Below are 20,990 nucleotides of genomic sequence, written 5' to 3'. Positions count from 1 at the left end.
ATACTCATTTGCTTATTTAAAGGGAAATAATTTGGGATGCCTGGGTGGCTCAGTCGGTTAAGCATCTGCCTTCAGCTCAGGTCATGATCCCGGGGTCCTGGGATCGAGCCCCACATCGGGCTCCCTGCTCGGCGGGGAGCCTGCTCCTCCCTCTCCCTCTGCCCCTCTCCCCTGCTCGTGTGCTCTCTCTCTCTCCCTTGACAAATAAATAAAATGTTTAAAGATAAATAAATAAAAGGAAATAATGTCACTTCATTTTCCTTTTATTTGTGTTCTACAGGACTGGTAGTATACTACCAGTTAGCTATTGATGGGTTGAAGAAAAACAAATCTATTTCCTAAGCATCATATCACTGTTTGTCAAATTTAATAAATTGTAGTAAAAGAGCACACCGCAGACTCCCTTCTCCCAACAACTTTATAGTCGTGAAGCTTTCTGAAGCAGGGTGGCTGTTCACAGAGAAGAATATTTACCTTTGAAAAAGTTTGTGCCGGGAAGAAGAACACTGACTGTCCTATCGTATATGAAGACCAGGTGTCAGTTCCATGTCAGTGAGGCTCATTACCCACATTGTTATTTCAGACACCCGACAGGGACTCTGCTTTGCGGAGGTGTTGCAGACGATGTGCCAGATGGCGTCGAGCAGCCGCAATCTGGTCACAAAGTCCGAGTGCTGCTGTGACGGGGGGCGGGGCTGGGGGCACCAGTGTGAGCTTTGCCCGCTTCCCGGAACGACCCAGTACAAAAAGATATGTCCTCACGGCCCTGGATACACCACCGATGGACGAGGTGAGGAGCTGAGCAAAAGTCACGCACATTTTCGATGCGGTGAACGTTAATGCAGATTAATTTGAAGGAAAAGTGAAAAAGCGATATAATGGCTAAAATATTTATATGTATACGTGTTTGTATATGCTTTTTGCCAATGATTAAGAGACTTGAAAAGATGTAATCTTCATACCGAATCTAAGAGGTAGAATTTATTAGGAAACTAAAGCATGACGCTTAGGTAACGATAAGTAATTTTCTTGAGATAACACCCTTTCTGAGGGGTTTAAGAACATACCTGTCTAGCCCCAAAGGCCATGTCTGTAACCTCCAAACTATATTTGCTTTATTTAAATAAGTGTTTATTGGAGTGTGCCCAAGGACGCAGTCTGTTTGCTATGAACGTATTTACAAACCAGCATGTCTCATAATTGGTTAGTGGCTTCCAGTTGTTTTTTTTTTTTCCCCCTGAGACCACTCCTCATTTAAGGAGTTTATATCTAAAGGCTCCAACTTGGGAGATCATTCTAGCCTCTGATCCATTATTCCTCTTTGTGTCCACTTTTTTTGTACAACCACCTGATAGACCAGAGCCCTGAAAAAATACCATTTTCTTCTATTACGGTACACACTGTTGGTCCTGGGCCCGATTACTCTGCTCATGAAGCCCTTTCTTCAGAGTCTAATCCAAGTGTGGACGTGAGGTCCAGGCGTGGGAAATCACCACAAATCCCAGATTAGTTGGACTTCAGAGAGATAGCTTTCTACATCCCACCAAAATAATTCATACTTAGTTTGCAAAATGAGTACACTGAAGCAGGGCTTTCAACAGAGCCTCCATTTATGGACCTCTTCCAATCCCGTCAGAATATTCTTTCCCTTCCGTGTTGCCATTCAGCGGAGTGATGAAGAGGTACGCCAGCGCTGCTGTGAATGCTGGTTGCTCATTATTTCACGTCCGTCCCTTCGTTTCTCTTAGCTTCTCACCAGTTTTATCCCTGCATATATATTAACTTGTGTGTTTGTTTTTATTTGGGGTTTTCTTTTTCGCCCGCAGATATTGATGAGTGTAAGGTGATGCCAAACCTCTGCACCCACGGTCAGTGCATCAATACCATGGGCTCATTCCGATGCTTCTGCAAGGTTGGCTACACGACAGACATCAGTGGCACCTCGTGTGTAGGTAAGGCGCGGGTCCCTACGTCTGGGCGGTGGCCAACGACCATTTCCTACGAGTCACTGGGGCATGCGGGAGCTTTCCTGCGGGGCATTGCAGTGTACCTTTTATGCAGTCATGTCATTCCTTTCAGGAATGCGGCTCCTGAATAGCACAGTAGTTGTCCTTGTCCAATAATGTGGGACACAGAACTGTTCAGTTCATCAGAAGTGTTTAGTCGGGGAGCATAAAAACTGTAAAATATTCTTTCACCATTTTATATTTTAATTTAAAATTATAAATGCCCCTTCGTGTGTCAGTCTCTTGTTGAAAGAAGAGGGCTTCTGACGGTGAGCCTGCGTGTGAGTGTATGTAGGGAGGGCGCTTTGTGCTTGTTTCTCATTGCTGGTTTTTTGCATAAAATATACGAATGAAGCCTCATGTAAAATTTGCAGTTGCAAAGCAGTGTCAGGACAGAATCCTTCTACATTTTTACAATCTCTTTTTCTAATTTAGTTTCTTACGGTCTCACCCCCACCATTCTGTACCAGTTGAGGGCAGGGGGTGGGGGGCTGGCCTCTAATGAGTCTTTCCAAAGCATGTGACTTAGTTTTCATTGAAGAAAAAAAAAAGTGTCTCTTCTCCTCCATATTTAATCAACTTGCATGATAGTCCATTAAAGCACCTATTTTACTAACAAACACACCTGGCATGAAAAGGTTCAGAAAAACCAAACTGACCTTTAGTAAGCATTTGACTCACTTGGTTGGGCATGGGAGTCCTTGAGAACAGCCACTGATCACCAGCTTCCGGCGTTCTCGAAAATGGGCGTGACTTTTGCTCAGTGTGTTTTACGAGGAAAAGGAGATTGTTTGCTGTCCATCAGTCCTAGCAGAAGAGAGCTAGCATGTTCAAGGGAGGACGATTTCGGGAGGGTTGTTTTGGTTCAGGATGTGAGCAGGGTGTGTAGAATCTTTAAGGCACAGTGCTGTGTGCTGGGGGCTGTACCATCCCTGGGCCAAAAGAAAAGAGGGAGAGGGTATTGAACCCTGCAAGGACAAAGCTGGGCACCGAGGGCTGCTTTGAAAGGCGCTGTGACCTCTGATCCAGTGACTCAGAGACTGAGCCATCTTGCAGGGAGGGAGCGGAAGGAAGTAAGGACCAGATGGAAGACAGAGGGCAGGAGAGCCTGCCGACCCGTGTGTGTGCAGTCGAGCTGCCCGGCCCGGGAGCAGCGTGGGCCTGACTTGGGCACGGCAAGCCTGTGGGACCCCACGGTGCTCGGCGGGTCAGCTCACAGTTTCAGAGAACGTCTTCCAGAGCCATGTGTCAGAAGAAAGAAACTCCTACTTTTAAGAGAATGATCCTCGAGCTGTAAACCAAAGTACATAGATCTAAAGAATGCAGTGGATTTTTTTTTTTTTTTTTTTTGGCCCCCAGACAATTGTCTAGATAGTACATGTATCCCAAGAACCATAGATTGATCTACAAAGTAAACGAGTATGTTACTGTCGAGAAAACTGTGCATCATTTTCCCCTGGCTGGCTGTTTTTTCCATTTTAAGTTGAAGTGGGAAGGAAAAAGATGAAGTAAGAACACGGAGGGAGGAAAGAGGCCGGTGGTTTCTTGAAACCAAGAATGTAATCCTGACATCCCTTTCACTTAGATCTTGATGAATGTTCCCAGTCCCCGAAACCATGCAACTTCATCTGCAAGAACACTGAGGGGAGTTACCAGTGCTCCTGTCCTCGGGGCTACGTCCTGCAAGAGGATGGAAAGACGTGCAAAGGTGAGGGAGGCGTCTCTGGCATTTCTGACCCTCGTGTCTCACTCCTTGCACATCCAAATTCATCTAGCCAGCCACCCTTCCACCTGCATCGCCGTCATTAAAGCACACCTTCCTAGTGACCCCTTGATCATTCACAGACAGTTCTACCAGAGGACATGTGGTAGGAGACAGAATGAAAGCCCAGATTACAGCTGTTTGCTTCCTATATAGCAAACCGCACAAATTGATAATTAAGTGAAATTAAAACAAAAAAAAAGTTAGTGAGGGAAGAGATTGAAACAAATAACTAAAATAAGATTTACTTTGCTGCTTATCTAAGATTTTATTTCCTCTCGACTGTCTTTATTACACATTTAGTGCAGATGATTGAAAATGAATGGATGAATTTCACTTTTTTGCACGGGTAGTATTAAAAGTAATTATCAAACTAAGTTAGACAATGACTATAGCTTCAGGGCTTTACTCGTGCATTCAGTTTTATCGTAAACCTCGCCCGAATGAAATGAATAGATTGAGAAGATCCCTGTCTAGCTAAATGTTTGAAATACAGGTTATTCTTAAGAAGACAAAGTTGTATTTCCAAGGAATACCAAATAATAATAATAATAATAATAATAATTATAGCAAGCAGTACTGTTCTCTTGGATCTATTTAGTGAACCGTTATGAGTCGGTTTAATTTTGCATGTTGCTGTCAGGGCAAACAGTGTGTGTTTATTAAGCTTTAAAATAATGAATTAGTGTTATGTGCATCTTATATTGCTTTCTACATTTACTTAAATATATTGTCCCATATTAAGTTTTACTCTAACCAAAATCACACTTCAAGTTTTCTGTCAGTATAGTCCAAATATAAATTTATGACCAGCATTATAGATGCTGTATTTTTGCTTCCTCTGGTGTTTATGACGCTGTGTTCATTTGGATCCTGAGAGCTGGACTCAGAGCTTATTTTCAGGCCTTCCATCCATTCCCAGCTTCTGTTTTATTTTATTTAATCTCCCCCCCCCCACCCCCTTAAGAGGAATAAGTGACCAGCCATATACTAAACTCTGCACGAAATGCAAGAAGTAGAACCTTGGGGGTACTCACTTGGAGAAGAGTTCACGGAAACCACTGTGACTCATCCATTCAGTTTCTTATTTTAAGAAAACTTTGTGTTACGTGTCACCTTAGCCGTCCTATCAGAGTAGCCTGTACAGCTCGCCCTATGCGTATGGAAGCCTGTGAAGCTTCCAGCGGGGCTCTAGACAAAATACGCCCGGGTCGAACGTGCCCACCACGTCCCGCGGCTTCCTGGGAAGGGATGCGGAGCCAGGTAACTGGGCGCCGGTTTTCACTGGCTTCTCTTTCACCTCAGACCTCGATGAGTGTCAGACCAAACAGCACAATTGCCAGTTCCTGTGTGTCAACACGCTGGGAGGCTTTACCTGTAGATGTCCGCCGGGCTTCACACAGCACCACACGGCCTGCGTCGGTACGACACGACTCCGCGGGGGAGGCTCTGCTGATTGCGGGTCGATGCGTAAGGAGTGTACCTAACAATGGCAGAATATTGAATGGCTCCGTACTTACGTTTAGAGCCGACATGTCATAATTCCTGGTCGGGAAATGTTGCTAATAATGTGTTTTTTCACAAGAACAGTATCCAAGGGAAAAAATAAATAAGGTCCAGGCACGTGCACAGTAGGTGTATTCCGAACAGGACCTTTAGGTTGCATTCTAAACATAACCACGTACGTTCAGACTGACTATGAATAAAGGCTCATTGTGATTTAGAACATGCTAAGGGACGGGCGCCTGGGTGGCTCAGTCGGTTAAGCGACTGCCTTCGGCTCAGGTCGTGATCCTGGAGTCCCGGCATCAAGTCCCGCATCGGGCTCCCTGCTCGGCGGGGAGCCTGCTTCTCCCTCTGACCCTCCTCCCTCTCATGCTCTCTGTCTCTCATTCTCTCTCTCTCAAATAAATAAAATCTTTAAAAAAAAAAAAAAGAACATGCTAAGGGACATGGTGGGTTCTTTTATGTTAGAAGACACACGTGTGTGTTGAGAGTTTCAGTCTGCATTATCAAAAACCATGTACTCAGTTGACCCAAGGTATGCTTTAATTTCACCTCTCGGGGCACCTGGGTGGCTCAGCCGGTTAAGCATCCGCCTTCGGCTCAGGTCATGATCCCAGAGTCCTGGGATCGAGCCCCGCATTGGGCTTCCTGCTCAGCGGGGAGCCTGCTTCTCTCTCTCTCCCTCTGCCCCTCCCCACTGCTCATTCTCTCTCTCTCTCTCTCAAATAAATATCTAAAAAAAAAAAAAAAATCTCACCTCTCTGGAAATACCCCTTTTCTTGCCCCTTTTGCCTCTAACCTGACAGTGAATGCTGGCATACGTTTCCCCCAAGTTTTCACATCTTAAACTTAGGCTTTCATGCCTCACTTTTCACTTCGTGTAGTGAAATCTGAGTCACGTAATGACTGGGAAGCTTGACACCCCTCCTTCCTGCTTTGCTAGACAACAATGAATGTGGGTCTCAGCCTTCACTCTGTGGAGCAAAAGGAATCTGTCAGAACACGCCTGGAAGTTTCAGCTGCGAATGCCAAAGAGGGTTCTCTCTCGATGCCACTGGACTAAACTGTGAAGGTGAGTTTATTTGCTAAAAAATCCTTAATCTAATACAGCAAACTATTTTAGCTTCCAGGCCACTAACTGGAGAAATGAGATCATCTCAAAAGGAAAAAAGTGTTTAACAGCATAGAACTCGGCAGTTGATTTTCGTTCATACGTTTTCACATACCATTTTGGGGGCAGAGGAAGACTTTAATGTGACAGAACAAAAATTCTAAATGAATTGGTTTTTAAAGTAACTGGAGTCTTTACCTAATTACCGATCTAAAAACAAAAAAAAAAAAACGACTGAAAAGGAATTCTGTAACTAATATGGTATACAGTAGTGTACAAATATATCAGAAAAAAATGGATTTTTGTTCCATGATAACTAAATGTGTGAAAGTTAAGTGTAAGAAAAGAAACAATTATCAAAGAGAATTGTAAAATATATGAAAAGCACTGGGGAAAGTGATGGCTATTTCCATTTTATTTTTCTGAAACTCCTCTTATTCTCTCTTCTGTAAAATGGGCATTTTCTATCAAGCCACCTGCCCCCCCACAATAGGTATTTCCTGTAAAGTCCAAAGAAACATTTAACTGGGAATAAAATAAGAATCTGTCTCTACTCAACAAAATATTATACTGCTCTCCAGTATTTCCACCGCAAGGGCTAAATGTAGTAGAATTGGTATCTTTTACAAAACACACATGCCAGAAATTATAAGATGGTATACATCCCCTTATATTTGTATAAACTCTTGCAATTTAAGTCTTTATTGATTTTAGTCCCCCTTTGTTATTCTTAGAAATGTATGGTTCTGGATTCTGGAAAATATATTCAGAGTTTTTAATATACTCTTTATAAGAAGTATAAGACATACAGAAATCTAATTTGTAGCTAGGAAAAATTCAGTTTTGAAGATTTCCATTTTAACATTTTATATTTGAAGTCACTGAAACTTTTAAAGTATTCTGTATATACAGCTGCTTGCCACGTGTAAGTTCAGCCTGTGATCATCCACATAAGATACCATTTATTAATTAGGCATGTAAGTTTGTTATACACACATCAAACATGCCAATTTTATTTCACTCTCTATGGGTCGATTTCAAGCCTCAGTTGTCATTCCAAAAGAGTATGCATGTATGGACCAGGAAGTTATTCCATCTGTTGTAATAATACCACATCATATCTAAAAATAACATATACTTAAATTTTGCATCCAATTAATGTCAAATGGTAATAAAAACTTCTGTGTGCAAAACAATTATACTTTTCAGGTATCTCTGTAGCGCTTGTATCCTCCCAAACATGAGGATTTTATTTTTTTAAGATTTATTTATTTATTTATTTATTTATTTATTTATTTATTTTAGAGAGAGCGCATGAGCGGGAGCGTCAGCTCTTGGTTTTGGCTTAGGTTGTGATCTCAGGGTTGTGAGATGGAGCCCCACGTCAGGCTCCATGCTCAGCGGGATGTCTGCTTGGGATTCTGTCTCCTTGTCCCTCCGTCCCTCCCCGCCTCTCTCAGATAAATAAATCTTAAAAAAAAAAAAAAAAAATAGCATAAGGTGGGTCCTCAGAACCATTCTTTGTATCGCTGCTAATAACCCCGTGACTTGGGAGAAGTCACAGCCTCTCTGTCTTTTTTATTAGTTCCCCCAAGAATAGTTCACCCAGGTTGCGTTTGGAGTGCGTTTAAGGACAGTAGAGGAAAGGGTGCATCAGTATCATGCCGGGATTGTTTTTGCAGACGTGGATGAATGTGATGGAAACCACAGGTGCCAACACGGCTGCCAGAACATCCTGGGAGGCTACAGGTGCGGCTGCCCCCAGGGGTATATTCAGCACTACCAATGGAATCAATGTGTTGGTGAGTCCGCGCTTGTTACATAGCATCTGCTTTTCTTACCTTAAAGTAGCTTTGCGTAACGTGGACAAATGAGAAAGGCCGATGTTTCAGTGTGGGCTTTGAAGCCTAGCACTTGAACACCAGTCCTTTGGACGGGCGCATGGGGTTCCTGACACGTCTACTTGTGTATGTTTGAAAATACCCGGAATAAAAATGTTGTTTTAAGTACCCAGAAGGTAACTCAACTCGAGCGTTTATAATTTTAATTTTCTACTAGATGTTAAGTTAAACTTTCTGAAGATGGTGCCAAGATGCATCGTCTTCCTTTGCCAAGGTCAGGGGCTTTTCATCATTACTTTCTTAACTTTAGATTTGGGGTTGAAGAATTGCCCATCCATCTCCCTCATATAAATCTAAATGAATTCAGATCAGCTTAATAAGGGCCGTCCATCTGTGCTTTCCAGTTACATAGATTTAATGAAGAAGAAGGTTAAGTATTTGAAGGTAGACGAAGTACCTAGTTACAGGTAATTCTGTTGAGTTGAATTTGTCTCCAGACAAAAGTGTTTGTAAAATAAATAAAGTCTGTAGGCCCTCAGCCCTGGTTCCTGGCATTGATAATAGTCAATGGAAACTCTCCTTTTAAGGAGAGACTGATCAAAGAGAACATTATTCTGTGCTTGAATAGCCAGCTGATTTACTTAACAGAGGCCTAATTTCTTGGCTCCATCTGAATGCACTTCATGGACATGCCATCCAACACGTTGTGACATCAGATGCCCACACGGCTGAGCCTGAAGGGGGGGCAGTGGTCCTGCGGGGAGCCAGCAAGGGATTTCCTGTACCTCTGCAGTGATTTCAGTTACCCCACGTGTTTCCCAAATATTTCACTGTGAGCATCCACTCGATAAATTAATCTGATTTTATCCTTTGTGGTCTCCTCAAAAGAAATCTCTAATGACAGTTTAGTGAATTGAGAAGAGAAAATCAAGATGAATGTCAGAGGGAAGCCAACTTGGTAAAAGTCACAGAGATGCTGTGGTCTTGTGCAAGGCCAAAGAGATGCTCTGTCAGCCCACGAAGAGACGCTCTTGTGCAGGGAAATGCAGAAACCGTTCGTGATGTAGAAGTTATGGACAGAGTTACCTAGGATTATCAAAATGATGAGTTAGGCAGGCAGTCAAAATGATTTCATAAGTTTACTTCTTTTTCTCTACACACACACACGCACGCGTGCGCACGCGCTACCCAAGTCCTTATGCCCTGACTGATTTATAAACAAGGCAAGGTACAGGCGTGCTCTTCAGAATATAGAGAACAGTACGTTTGTAGAGCTGTTAAAACAGTTTAAAATAATTCTGTTGCTTTGTTTACTAAATCAAGTGGAGGGTCTCATATTTTACAAATAACATGGACTTCTTGGTTAATTAGGTGGATCTTAAGGCAAAAGAATGATCTTCTAATATTTCATAGGTGGGGGCTTATTAAATAGAATTCTCATTTTTAAATTGATCCTAAGTATAAATAAGAGCACATATCATCTCACGTTTCAGGTTTTTTAAGTCTTCTGAAGCTTCTGCCTGTAAACATCTAGTGCAAAAATATCTGTATAGTTTTTCACTAAATTGGTCTGACTTTAAAGTCAAGGCTATATGGTACATCCTAATTCCCCTTTGGGGGATTCTCGGAGGGGGCACAGTCACCCCACAGCAGCTCACCCAGTGTAACAGCCGGGATTTATTTGGAAAGGTTCTGGATTCGTCCGTGCAGGGTTGAGGAATCTAGCTGGTCCCTACTTTAATTGCTGACTTCCTTGCTTTGAATCCACATAATTCCAGTTGGAATTCTAACCCAAATACATGACAGGGATAGAATTAAACAAACCATCTGGAACTAGTAAGAGCAACAAGTTATCAAAAGAATAAGAATTATGACAAAAGTGCACATTGAAAGGCCACAAATTATTTTTATCTGTTACTGCGTGTGTATCATTGGTCATTTCATATGATCAAGGGGGGAAATGCAAAATGAACTATTTCAGATTTATCTGGATTCTCTGAGTAAATGGACAAAACTGTTCAGAGTCAATGCATCAGATAATTTAAGTAATATTAAATGATTAGTGCTACTGCATTTTTGAAATGTGGACTTTTAACATTACTAATACTACTGCCAACTTAAGGAAAATGACAGTTTTTTTGTGTTAATACTGAGAAAGGGTTTTTGAAATTCAAATGAATACTTGAAGATATTTCCAGTCACTTGTCAGAGAACTTCTGTATAACATTCTGGTACATAGACTCTACAGTTTCTCCGGTGTTTACAAGCATTATAATTATTCAAAATCGAAAATAATTGAGTATTAACCTTTGATTATGAAGAAAAATTATGTATCAGTGAAGTTTTTGGTTATGGAGTGTTCACTAACTTCCAGTTGCTTCTGTGCTCACTTCAAAATAATTTGAACACAGCTTTGTGATGCATGAGTCAGCTCCACATGAACGTATTTTCAAAGTGAGATGACCTGAGTCCATAAAAATACACCACAATGTACATTTGTGACATACAAATATATGAAGTATATCATGGTGCTTACAAAAACATTACATATTTTTAAATGTTCTTGTCAGTAGTATGTAAATGCCACTTATTTTTTTTTTTAAAGATTTTATTTATTTATTTGAAAGAGAGAATGAGATAGAGAGAGCATGAGAGGGGGGAGGGTCAGAGGGAGAAGCAGACTCCCTGCCAAGCAGGGAGCCCGATGCGGGACTCGATCCCAGGACTCCAGGATCATGACCTGAGCCGAAGGCAGTTGCTTAACCAACTGAGCCACCCAGGCGCCCATGTAAATGCCACTTAATTAATTGGTTTTGCCCGATGATTTTCCCAACTAACACAATGTCTAATACTAGATTCATAGCAGGATTGTTTTGTTAAGTTATAACCTAATCTACATTCTCTGTTACGGGAGAAATACTGATATAAAGGTCAGAGTCAATGATGAGAGCAGAGAAGCCTCTGTGGCAGAATGCCAAGTCTTTTGTGTTTAGAAATAAAATGAAGACTGAGAACTTGGACCTGTTGGGTAATCATCACAGGTTTTATATCCAGAATTCTCTGTTCGTTGGCCTGACTTAATTCTGAAACTATCATCATGACACAAAAGTTGCCTCATAGTATCTGCCCTTTCAGTAGTAACCTGTGTGCTGAACTTAATGAAGTCAGGTTTCCTGTCCGGGAGGCCTTGGCAGCACGGGGACCCCACCTGCATCCTCCGTAAGCTCACGGAGCTCCTGCAGATACGCACTCGCCTCTCGCTGTCATGTCACCTCCTTACACACGGGCCACTTGCCCACGTGGGCTGAAACATAAACTTGTCACAGATTAGGTCAGCAGACACACTGTGTTCCAGGGGAGTCGCAGGGATCAGAAAGAATTCCACGGAACAGATGTGACTTGTGCCCGGGGTGAAATGTGGATTACGATAAAGCCCAAAGGAGCCAAGCCACGTGCTCTGTATCGACCAGACAGCTGAAAGCAAAATTCTTATCTCCAAAGTTAAAAGCACAATCCGGCTTTGATTTGGTAAAAATAAGAGCAACTGAAAGTATAACCTATAATTATCCTGCAGTCAGGAATTTACAGTGTAAGGTTAGTTATTAAACAAGTAAAACCTATATCAGCTGATGGCCGGATGCAAACCTCTCTCAGAAGACATGGTCTGCACCTAATGGGTTCTCAAGTAGTTAAAAGCATACTAGATTTTTGGTTCAGTAGATCCAGTTAAATGTTTCTTTCAATTATTTTAAATCCGATTATTTAAATGTTTATATGTATTTCCGAGCCCCCCATATAGAATGAATTTGGGAATTGCTGGGAGAATATACGTGTACCCAGATACAGTGTTTTAGTTTTGTTTTAAATTGGGACGGAATTCACATACCCCAAAATTCATGATTTCCAAATGCGTACAGTTCAGTGGTGTTTAGTATATTCTCACCAGAGTTTGCAACCATCACCACCACATTTTCATTGCTCCAGAAAGAAACTCCGTACCCATGAGCAGACATCTCCATTTCTCCCTCCCTGCAGCCCCTGGAAACTAGTAATCTACTTTCTAGCTCCATGGATCTGAGATTCAGGCTTTTGAAGTCATCTTTGGTTCAGAGAATAAAAGAGTTATTCAGTAGACAGACTGCAAGTGTCCGTCCCCAAGGGCTGCCATCGTATTGAGAAACAGCACAAACAGAAGATAGAAAGGGGTAGGTCACGGCTTTTTTAAAGCCGTAATTTAGGCAGATTTGTTGGGTTTTGGTGTTTTGGTGTTTCGGTTTCGTTTCTGGTTTTTGTTTTTGTCTTTTGTTTACTTTTATATGCTTTTGCCAATCAGCCATCAGAGCAAACCTATAATGGTTTCAGAAGTATTTCCCTATAAAACCGTCAAGACTTTATATATATACAATGGAATATTATGCAGCCATCAAAAGGAATGAGATCTTGCCATTTGCAATGACGTGGATGGAACTGGAGGGTATTATGTTGAGTGAAATAAGTCAAAAAGAGAAAGACATGTATCATATGACCTCACTGATATGAGGAATTCTTAATCACAGGAATCAAACTGAGGGTTGCTGGAATGGGGAGTGGGGTGGGAGGGATGGGGTGACTGGGTGATAGACACTGGGGAGGGTGTGTGCTCTGGTAAGCGCTGTGAATTGTGCAAGACTGTTGAATCTCAGATCTGTACCTCTGAAACAAATAATGCAATATATGTTGAGAAAAAAAAAAAAGAAGAAGAAGGTAGCAGGAGGGGAAGAATGAAGGGAGGGAAATCGGAGGGGTAGACGAACCTGAGAGATGATGGACTCTGAAAAACAAACAGGGTTCTAGAGGGGAGGGGGGTGGGAGGATGGGTTAGCCTGGTGGTGGGTATTGAGGAGGGCACATTCTGCATGGAGCACTGGGTGTTGTGCACAAACAATGAATCATGGAACACTTCATCTAAAACTAATGATGTACAGATCTGGGATTCAACAGTCTTGCCCAGATCTGTACCTCTGAAACAAATAATGCAATATATGTTAAGAGAAAAAAAAAAAAAGAAGAAGGTAGCAGGAGGGGAAGAATGAAGGGGGGGAAATCGGAGGGGTAGACAAACCATGAGAGACGACGGACTCTGAAAAACAAACTGAGGGTTCTAGAGGGGATGGGGGTGGGAGGATGGGTTAGCCTGGTGATGGGTATTGAGGAGGGCACATTCTGCATGGAGCACTGGGTGTTGTGCACAAACAATGAACCATGGAACACTTCATCTAAAACTAATGATGTAATGTATGGGGCTTAACATAAGAATAAAAAAAAAAAAAAAAAGCCATCAAGACTTTGAGGCTCGGCCTCTTCCCCTCCCCGCCCCCTTCCCCGCACGTAAGTGTCCCTTCCTTTGCGCTCCTAGACGAGAACGAATGCTCCAACCCCAGCGCCTGCGGCTCGGCTTCCTGCTACAACACCCTGGGGGGTTACAAGTGCGTCTGCCCCTCGGGATTCTCCTTCGACCAGTTCTCCAGTGCCTGCCACGACGTCAACGAGTGCGCGTCCTCCAGGAACCCGTGCAGTTTCGGCTGCTCCAACACGGAAGGCGGCTACCTCTGCGGCTGCCCGCCGGGGTACTACCGAGTGGGGCAGGGGTAAGGCCGCCGCCGCGCTCGGGCAGGGTGAGCGGTGACGGAAAGCCCAGGAGGCCGGGCGCAGCTCAGAGGACCTAGGGTGTGGGCAGGAGCGCCGCCAGGAGGGGACGTGGGTTAGGCCCGCGCGGCAGGATCGCCTCCTCCGTGGTGACCGTAAGGCCCCCTTTTGTACAGGCAGCGCTCGCCGGCCCCTCACAAGGGCCTCAGTGGGTTCAGTCGGTCCCTCAAGGCCAGGGGCAGGCCGATGTTTAAAACTGCGGCTCCCTTGTTGTCACTGACAGCTGGATTATAAAGTACAGGTACAAATGGCTGCGCCCGGATTTTTCTATGAATTTCGGCAAGTGCTTGCCCAGCGGTCCCCCAGGAAGGAGTCTGTCACAGCCCCTGCCCGTCTGGTTTATACGGCACAGAGAGGATGTGCCCGGGCCCTGTGGCGCCGTCCCCCCCCCGGCTGGCTCCGGCCAGCTAGCGGCCTGCATCCCGCCACCCAGAAGACGGGGACCGAGGAGTCAGGCAGGGTCACCTCCCCGCGGACGAGCAGTGCGGGAGTCAGGCATTGAGGCGCGGGGACTCACCTGTCTGCCACGGCTGCCTAATCATGCTCGAAGCCAAAGCCTTGGTCCAGACCAGCGTCCTTTAGGGCCAGCTCAGGGCCTCTCACTATCCGTAACGGGAGCTCAGAAGTCTCAGCTGTAACAGCAGCGAGCTTTCTCAAGAGCATAAGCGTGGGCTTCAGGCTTTTTATAAAGCAACAGAAATTCTTTCAACAGTCCCTTTTGAAATTCATAATTTGCTTTTTCTTTACCTTCTTGGTTTAACTACACCTGAGTGCTTCAGTCTAATTAGGATTGAAAACTGGAGAAGGCTGGAGCTCACAAGAATTTTGATGTTCAGAATGAGCAAGAACCTCTTGCATTAAGTGTTGAAGGAAAGGGTTACCAAGAGTATTAGGTTTTCCTGTTTGCGAGCTTAGAGTTTACTTTGTTGGTTTCTTGTCTCTGAAAAGTCTCCGCTCTACCACTGGAAAACTATGGACACGGTTATTGGTGAAGTCTAACCATGCCTTGCTTCTCATTGCCAACAGCCACTGTGTCTCAGGAATGGGATTTAACAAAGGGCAGTACCTGTCCCTGGATGCAGAGGTTGACGAGGAAAATGCTCTGTCCCCGGAAGCATGCTATGAGTGCAAAATCAACGGCTACTCTAAGAAAGACGGCAGACAGAAGAGAAGTGTTGGGGAACCCGAACCCACTGCCGTGAGTAAACCTCGCTCTGTCCTGTCACAAGATTTTATCCGTAAGCAGGAACACATACTATGCAGTCAACTTTTATATAGGTTTCAGCCTCAGTGAAGTTAAAGTTTTCTTGTAATGTTATAACTAAATTCACAGACACAATATGGCAGACACACGTTAGTGGCATTATTAGCTCAGAACACAAGGACTAGGGGGAAAAACACTTTAAGATTCACAGTTTCAGGGACACTTGGGTGGCTCAGATGGTTGAGCGTCTGCCTTCGGCTCAGGTCATGATCCCAGAGTCCTGGGTTCGAGCCCCATGTCGGGCTCCCTGCTCAGTGCAGAGCCCGCTTCTCCCTCTCCCACTGCCATTCCCTCCACTTGTAATCTCTGGCTCGCTCTCTCTGTCAAATAAATAAAATCTTAAAAAATAATAAAATTTTAAAAAATGATCATTGGTTTAAAAAGAAAAAAAAAAAAAAGATTCACAGTTTCGGATCCGACGCTTTTGTCTTTGATTTGTGCCAGAGAAAAAAAGGTATCCATCTAGGAAATAAATAGTGGTTTTGAAATTATTTAAAAAACAAATTATTTTGAATTTGTCCAGTTCTGTTTTATACAACTGTAGTACACTAGGCTGATTTTTTCAGTAGATAAGTCTCCTGTTCTGTGACATGCATAAGTGTTCCTTCCATAAAAAAATGTTATCTCCAGGTAAAGCGTATTGAAAGGAACTGAGATCTGATGTGCCTGCTGGTGGTGCTGTGCTGTTGATGGCATTTAACTGAGTAGTTTAAAGGAAGGACCATGACTGTGTGGTTCTGAATGTTCCCTGACCCTCCCCACTTATTACCCATGTCACATGGGGCATGTTCACTTAACGTCTCTCCACCTCAGTTTCTTCACCTGTAAAATGGGGATAAAAATGCCTGGGTGGCTCAGTTGGTTAAGTGTCTGACTCTTCATTGTAGCTCTGGGTTGTGAGTTTAAGCCCAGTTGGGCTTCCTGCTGGGCCTACTTTAAAAACAAAAAACAAAAAAAACTTAAAGGCTGACAAGAAGATTGAGTTGACACTGTGAAGTGCCTGGAGCAGTGCCTGACCTATTAGTAAATGTCACCAAGTAATACCTGGTATCCAAAGATGTTGGTGATTTTCCCAAAGATCAGGGATAGCACCACCCTCTTCATTTAACATTATTGTAAAATTCCCCTACCAAAAAAACCCCTAGGCAACAACTAACTGGCTGTGTGAGTTGGGTGACTTGCTTCAGTTTTCTGGGCCTCTGAAACTTTCCTGATCTGTAAGGCTAGATTTCTCGAGCCAAAATGTCTATGGTTCTATTTTATAATAATAAACAGGCCAGTATTAGATTTACCTTGACTGAGGTACTAACTGATATTTAAATATGGCAATTGAGATATCCATCAAGCACCTCTGACTACATCCAGAAATTTTGCTTATGAAACCTTCCCACCGTGATACTGGGGACAGGATTATGTCTGAGCCTGTGATGGGCACTTTTTTTTTTTTAAGATTTTATTTATCTATTTATCTGTGAAAGAGAGAGAGTGTACTCGCACAAGTGGGCGGAGGGGCAGAGGGCAAGGGAGAGACAGAATTTCAAGCAACTCCACGCCGAGCACGGAGCCCAATGCGGGGCTCAATCTCACAACCTGAACCGAAATTAAGAGACACTTAACCAACTGAGCCACCCCGGTGCCCCGTGATGGGCACTTACGTGGCAACAGAGCCAAGTTCTTAATTAAGGCATCCACTCAAAGCTTTGGATTTTTGCCTGTCTTACAAATAGCATTCTAGGGGCACCTGGGTGGTACAGTCAGTTAAGCAACTGACTCTTGGTTCCAGCTTGGGTCATGATCTCAGGGTCCTGGGATGGAGCCCCACATCCAGCTCTGTGCTCAGCATGGAGTCTGCCGCAGGACTCTCTCTCTCCCTCTCCCTTTGGCCCTCCCCCCTGCTCGCTACATAAATCTTTAAAAAAAAAATAAAGTAGCATTCTAAAACCTGCCACCCCTCTGAGCAAGCGAGACTTGGTTTATCTGGGCCTGGCCCCACTGGTTTTTTACCAAAGCTGACTCAACCCCAAGCCCAGGACTCGAGGGTCCCTCTCTGTGCCCTAATGGCTCCCAGTAAACACACTCCGCCCATGGCTGTGGGGGGCCTTACAGATCACACCAGGCCTTCAGAGTGCAGATGGCTCTGGGGACCATCCCTACTGTTGGCTAAGAGCCGCACTTCTAGTTTAGACTCCAGCCAAAAAAAAAATTATAATCATTTATTTTTTTATTAACAAGCTGGTTATTCCATAGACTTGTCAAAAATATTTTGCAATGTGAATGCTCTCTGTAGGCTCGGCCCTGTCACCTGGATCAGGTGAATGAGAGGCTGTAAAGATCTCCACAGACCACGCCCAGGGGAACTGACCTCTCCCCGCAGCTGACAGGGCCGCACAGGACCCTCCGGTGCAAACGCTTGTGGTCCGGAGAGCACACAGAGTCCTCTGCGTGTGCCTTAGAGTCTCCTCCCCCGCCCTTTCCTGCTCTTTCTCCAGGTTGAACACGTCAGCCTGGAGAGCGTCGACATGGACAGCCCCATGAGAATGAAGTTCAACCTCTCTGGCCTTGGCTCGAAGGAGCACATCCTAGAACTCATGCCCGCCATCGAGCCCCTCAACAACCACATCCGCTATGTCATCTCTCAAGGGAACGACGAGGGCATCTTCCGCATCCACCAAAGAAACGGGCTCAGCTACTTGCACACGGCCAGGAGGAAGCTCGTGCCCGGCACATACACACTGGAAATCACTAGCATCCCTCTCTACAAGAAGAAGGAGCTTAAGAAACTGGAAGACCGCAACGAGGATGACTACCTCCTAGGGGAGCTCGGGGAGGCTCTCAGAATGAGGCTGCAGATTCAGCTCTATTAAGCCCTTACAGACTTGGTCCCGGGCTCCAGTCCCTGCACAACCAGCCCGCAGCAGCCTCGGAGAAATCGGTGACTAATTGCAAAGAGGGGGAAAAAAAAAAAGACAACTTTTGTTTCTTTCCTCCCTGTCTTCAGACTGCGGAATGTTGACCCTCACAGGGAGGGGTAACTGAGACTCTGGTGTGGCCAAAGATTTGAGTACAAAGGCAACCGTGGTTACTGTATTTTTTTTTTTATATAACTTCACTTTAAAATATATTAAAAGAAAACTAAAACTAAATGTTCAAGAGATCAGCATATGGCACTAAATGCACAAAAATAATGTGAGCTTTTTTTTTTTTCTGTTAGCAGTCTGTAACACTTTGGGTATTTTGCTATAGTTGCTAATTAAAAAAAAATATAGATGTTTATTTATTTTTAATGCAGTAATATATGGAGAAATGAACAAACTATGTAAACAAAAAGGGAAACTCACTTGTTTTTCTTTAGATTTATAAATTTGAGCTTATTTCTTTTAGAGGTGCTTTTTAAAAAATCCAGTAGATTCAAGAGAGGTTTCCTTTTGGTTTTCTGCCAGGGGTCCAACTGGTACCCATCTGATGATTTTTAAAGAAAGCCTCCCAGAGCTGTAAGGGCAGCGTAGTCAATAACTTAAAAGATGGCCGAGTCATTAGATCCTTCAGAAAGGAGCTCAAACCCAGAGCAGCTCGTGGTGACGATGACGGTTCCCACCACCAGACACACCCGGCAACCACAGATGAAGCGTAACCACTGTAGCAAAATACCTTGACTGCTTGTTAGACCAGTAGCGTTGCAGGCCAAACCGTACTGTATTTCCTTCGTATAACCTCACGGAAGCACGCGTGCTCCCCACAACACCTCATTCCTACCCAGGGTGGGCCGCGCTCTTGGGGCCCCGGCGGCCGCCGAGGCGCGGCCCGGTCCTCTGCCAAGGAACGCCTGGCGTTCTGTAGTGTTTGGTGCTGTCTTAGATTAATGGTGCATTTATTATGTTCAAGCTGTTTCAGGATTGCCATATGTGCAAACAAATCATGCAGGGCAGCCGAGGAATATATGTTGTTGTCGTTGTTATTGTTTTTTTAAACCCATTTTTTTTTTAGAATTTTCATTAATACTGTAGTTATACACCATATGCCTCGTTTTATCATAGCCTATTGTGTATGAGAGATGTTTGTACAATGAACTGATGTTTAGTTTGCTTTAGTCATTTAAAAAGATTCTGTACCAGGACGTGCTGATAGACGGACGGCCCCGCGTACTTCTCAACCCAAGAACCTGTCCCTGGACCAGTGACCAAACCTCATCTGTGAAATGGCCCAAGCACATGCAGGCTCAGGGTTGTTCCTCTCACACCTGTGCTGACCAAAGATTCATAACCAATTATATCCAGTTGGGGGTTTTGTTTTGTTTTAATACCTAAAAAAAAGAAACAGTGTAAATTTGTAATCAAGTGTTTGTGAGGAAAAGCTTATGGTTTTTGGTTTTGTTTTTGTAGGTCCCTGTATCAAATATGACACTTTTCTTGCAATAAAGCTTATTTTGGGGTAGTTGGCTGGCTGAGAGTTTGATGGGACTACAACCTCCGCCGTGTGGGTGGGAGGCGCTGGGGGCTTTGCCTCCCGAGACCCGTCTGAAAGTGCCAGAAGGAGAGCCAGGCCCGGTTACAGGAAAACGAGAGAATGCTGTCCAGTCTGTGACACAGGAGTGTTCAGGTGACAATGACAATGTAAAGTCCTCTTCAAGTAGAAGGACAGAATGAAGGCAGTAGGTCATTCCCTTCCCCACAGATTCTAGGTCGCCTCAGAGCCCCCCACGAGAATCTCTTCGTGTCATCCCCACGCAGGCTCTGAGGACCTCTGTGTTAAAGTACCTCCGAGGCTTTCTTCTTTAAGGCCTTTCCTGACCTTGAGCTTTTAGGCAACAGTGCACGCTGAGCATGCCCCGGGCCAAACGCTGTCTCCCCAGCCAGAAGAATCCGAAGCTTCCTCTCTTAGAGTGCTACAGACTTCCCTCAGTGGGTAAGTGGCCAGACACGACAAGTCAGCTAACTGAAACCTTTTTTTTTTCCCCCTTCTGATACACTGTCGAAACGAGCACGGAAATGTCTTAGAAGTCAATTCAGGGCAAAGTTTGAGAATCCGTGTGCTCAACTTTCTCATCCGAGGGATGAGAAAACAAGGACGTGTGACTGATCCTGATGCCGCCCTCTGCCTACCAGCAAGGAAAGTACTTGCCTCGGGGCATGCCTTCTGTCTGCACTGCACGCCGAGTGTCATCGGCCATCTGTTACTGCGACAGCAGGAGCGCTCATTATGTGAAATCACCTGGAACCAAAGTCCACTCTAACTTTGAACTGTGAGCCACAACGCTCTTAAGTTTACCTAAAATAACCTGCTCTTAAAGGAAGTTTGAGAATCCACACCGTCAGGCACTTTACACGGAAAAGATAAAAGACCATGCAGGGCTTTCCACAGAACGTACTGGAAAGAAATGACTACCTCAAGACACTCTTAGAAGAACCTTCTCAGGCACCTCTGGCTGCCTTACTGCAATTCTCAGACCCTGAGTACTGACAGAGCCATGATTAATTTGTGTCTCTGGTTACTAACTGCTAATGATATATTTTTTTTTTTTATCATTTTTGTCATTCTCATAAAATGTCCCCTCAGAAATTAATTTGGCTAAGTTACACAAAAATAAGCCCAGATACAGATACCAAATCCAGGGGGTACCTGTATTAGTAATAATAAGCAATAATCTGGTCTTCAGATGACATGAATTCTCTTTCCATTACCATTTAGACTTGGACTTTTTTAAAATTTTAGTTCTACTTAATACCTGTGGTAGATCAAAGCTGATGGTCATGTTTGCACATGAACAATGAAAATAATCCAGGGATTTTACTCTAAATTCAAACACCTGCCCTTTTTA

At 44.0% G+C, this 20,990-nt stretch overlaps 1 protein-coding gene across 1 annotated transcript in view; it reads left to right on the top strand.

Moving 5' to 3' along the window:
- Window positions 1-19,600, top strand: part of FBN2 (fibrillin 2) — a 257,403-nt gene extending 237,803 nt beyond the window's left edge. Inside the window, exons 57-65 of the mRNA XM_064595850.1 lie at window positions 584-790; window positions 1,827-1,952; window positions 3,592-3,714; window positions 5,074-5,190; window positions 6,218-6,346; window positions 8,068-8,187; window positions 13,622-13,853; window positions 14,938-15,109; window positions 17,665-19,600. Of these exons, the coding sequence (XP_064451920.1) occupies window positions 584-790; window positions 1,827-1,952; window positions 3,592-3,714; window positions 5,074-5,190; window positions 6,218-6,346; window positions 8,068-8,187; window positions 13,622-13,853; window positions 14,938-15,109; window positions 17,665-18,039 (1,601 nt within the window). The 3' untranslated portion in view covers window positions 18,040-19,600. The remainder of the gene's footprint in view (window positions 1-583; window positions 791-1,826; window positions 1,953-3,591; window positions 3,715-5,073; window positions 5,191-6,217; window positions 6,347-8,067; window positions 8,188-13,621; window positions 13,854-14,937; window positions 15,110-17,664) is intronic.
- Window positions 19,601-20,990: the final 1,390 nt, after the last annotated feature.

The sequence above is a fragment of the Mirounga angustirostris genome, unplaced genomic scaffold (assembly GCF_029215605.1).
Source record: "Mirounga angustirostris isolate CCGP_5_RB_7025 unplaced genomic scaffold, mMirAng1.0.hap1 SCAF_7, whole genome shotgun sequence".
NCBI lineage: Eukaryota > Metazoa > Chordata > Mammalia > Carnivora > Phocidae > Mirounga > Mirounga angustirostris.
This window is presented reverse-complemented; position numbering and strand designations above follow the sequence as displayed.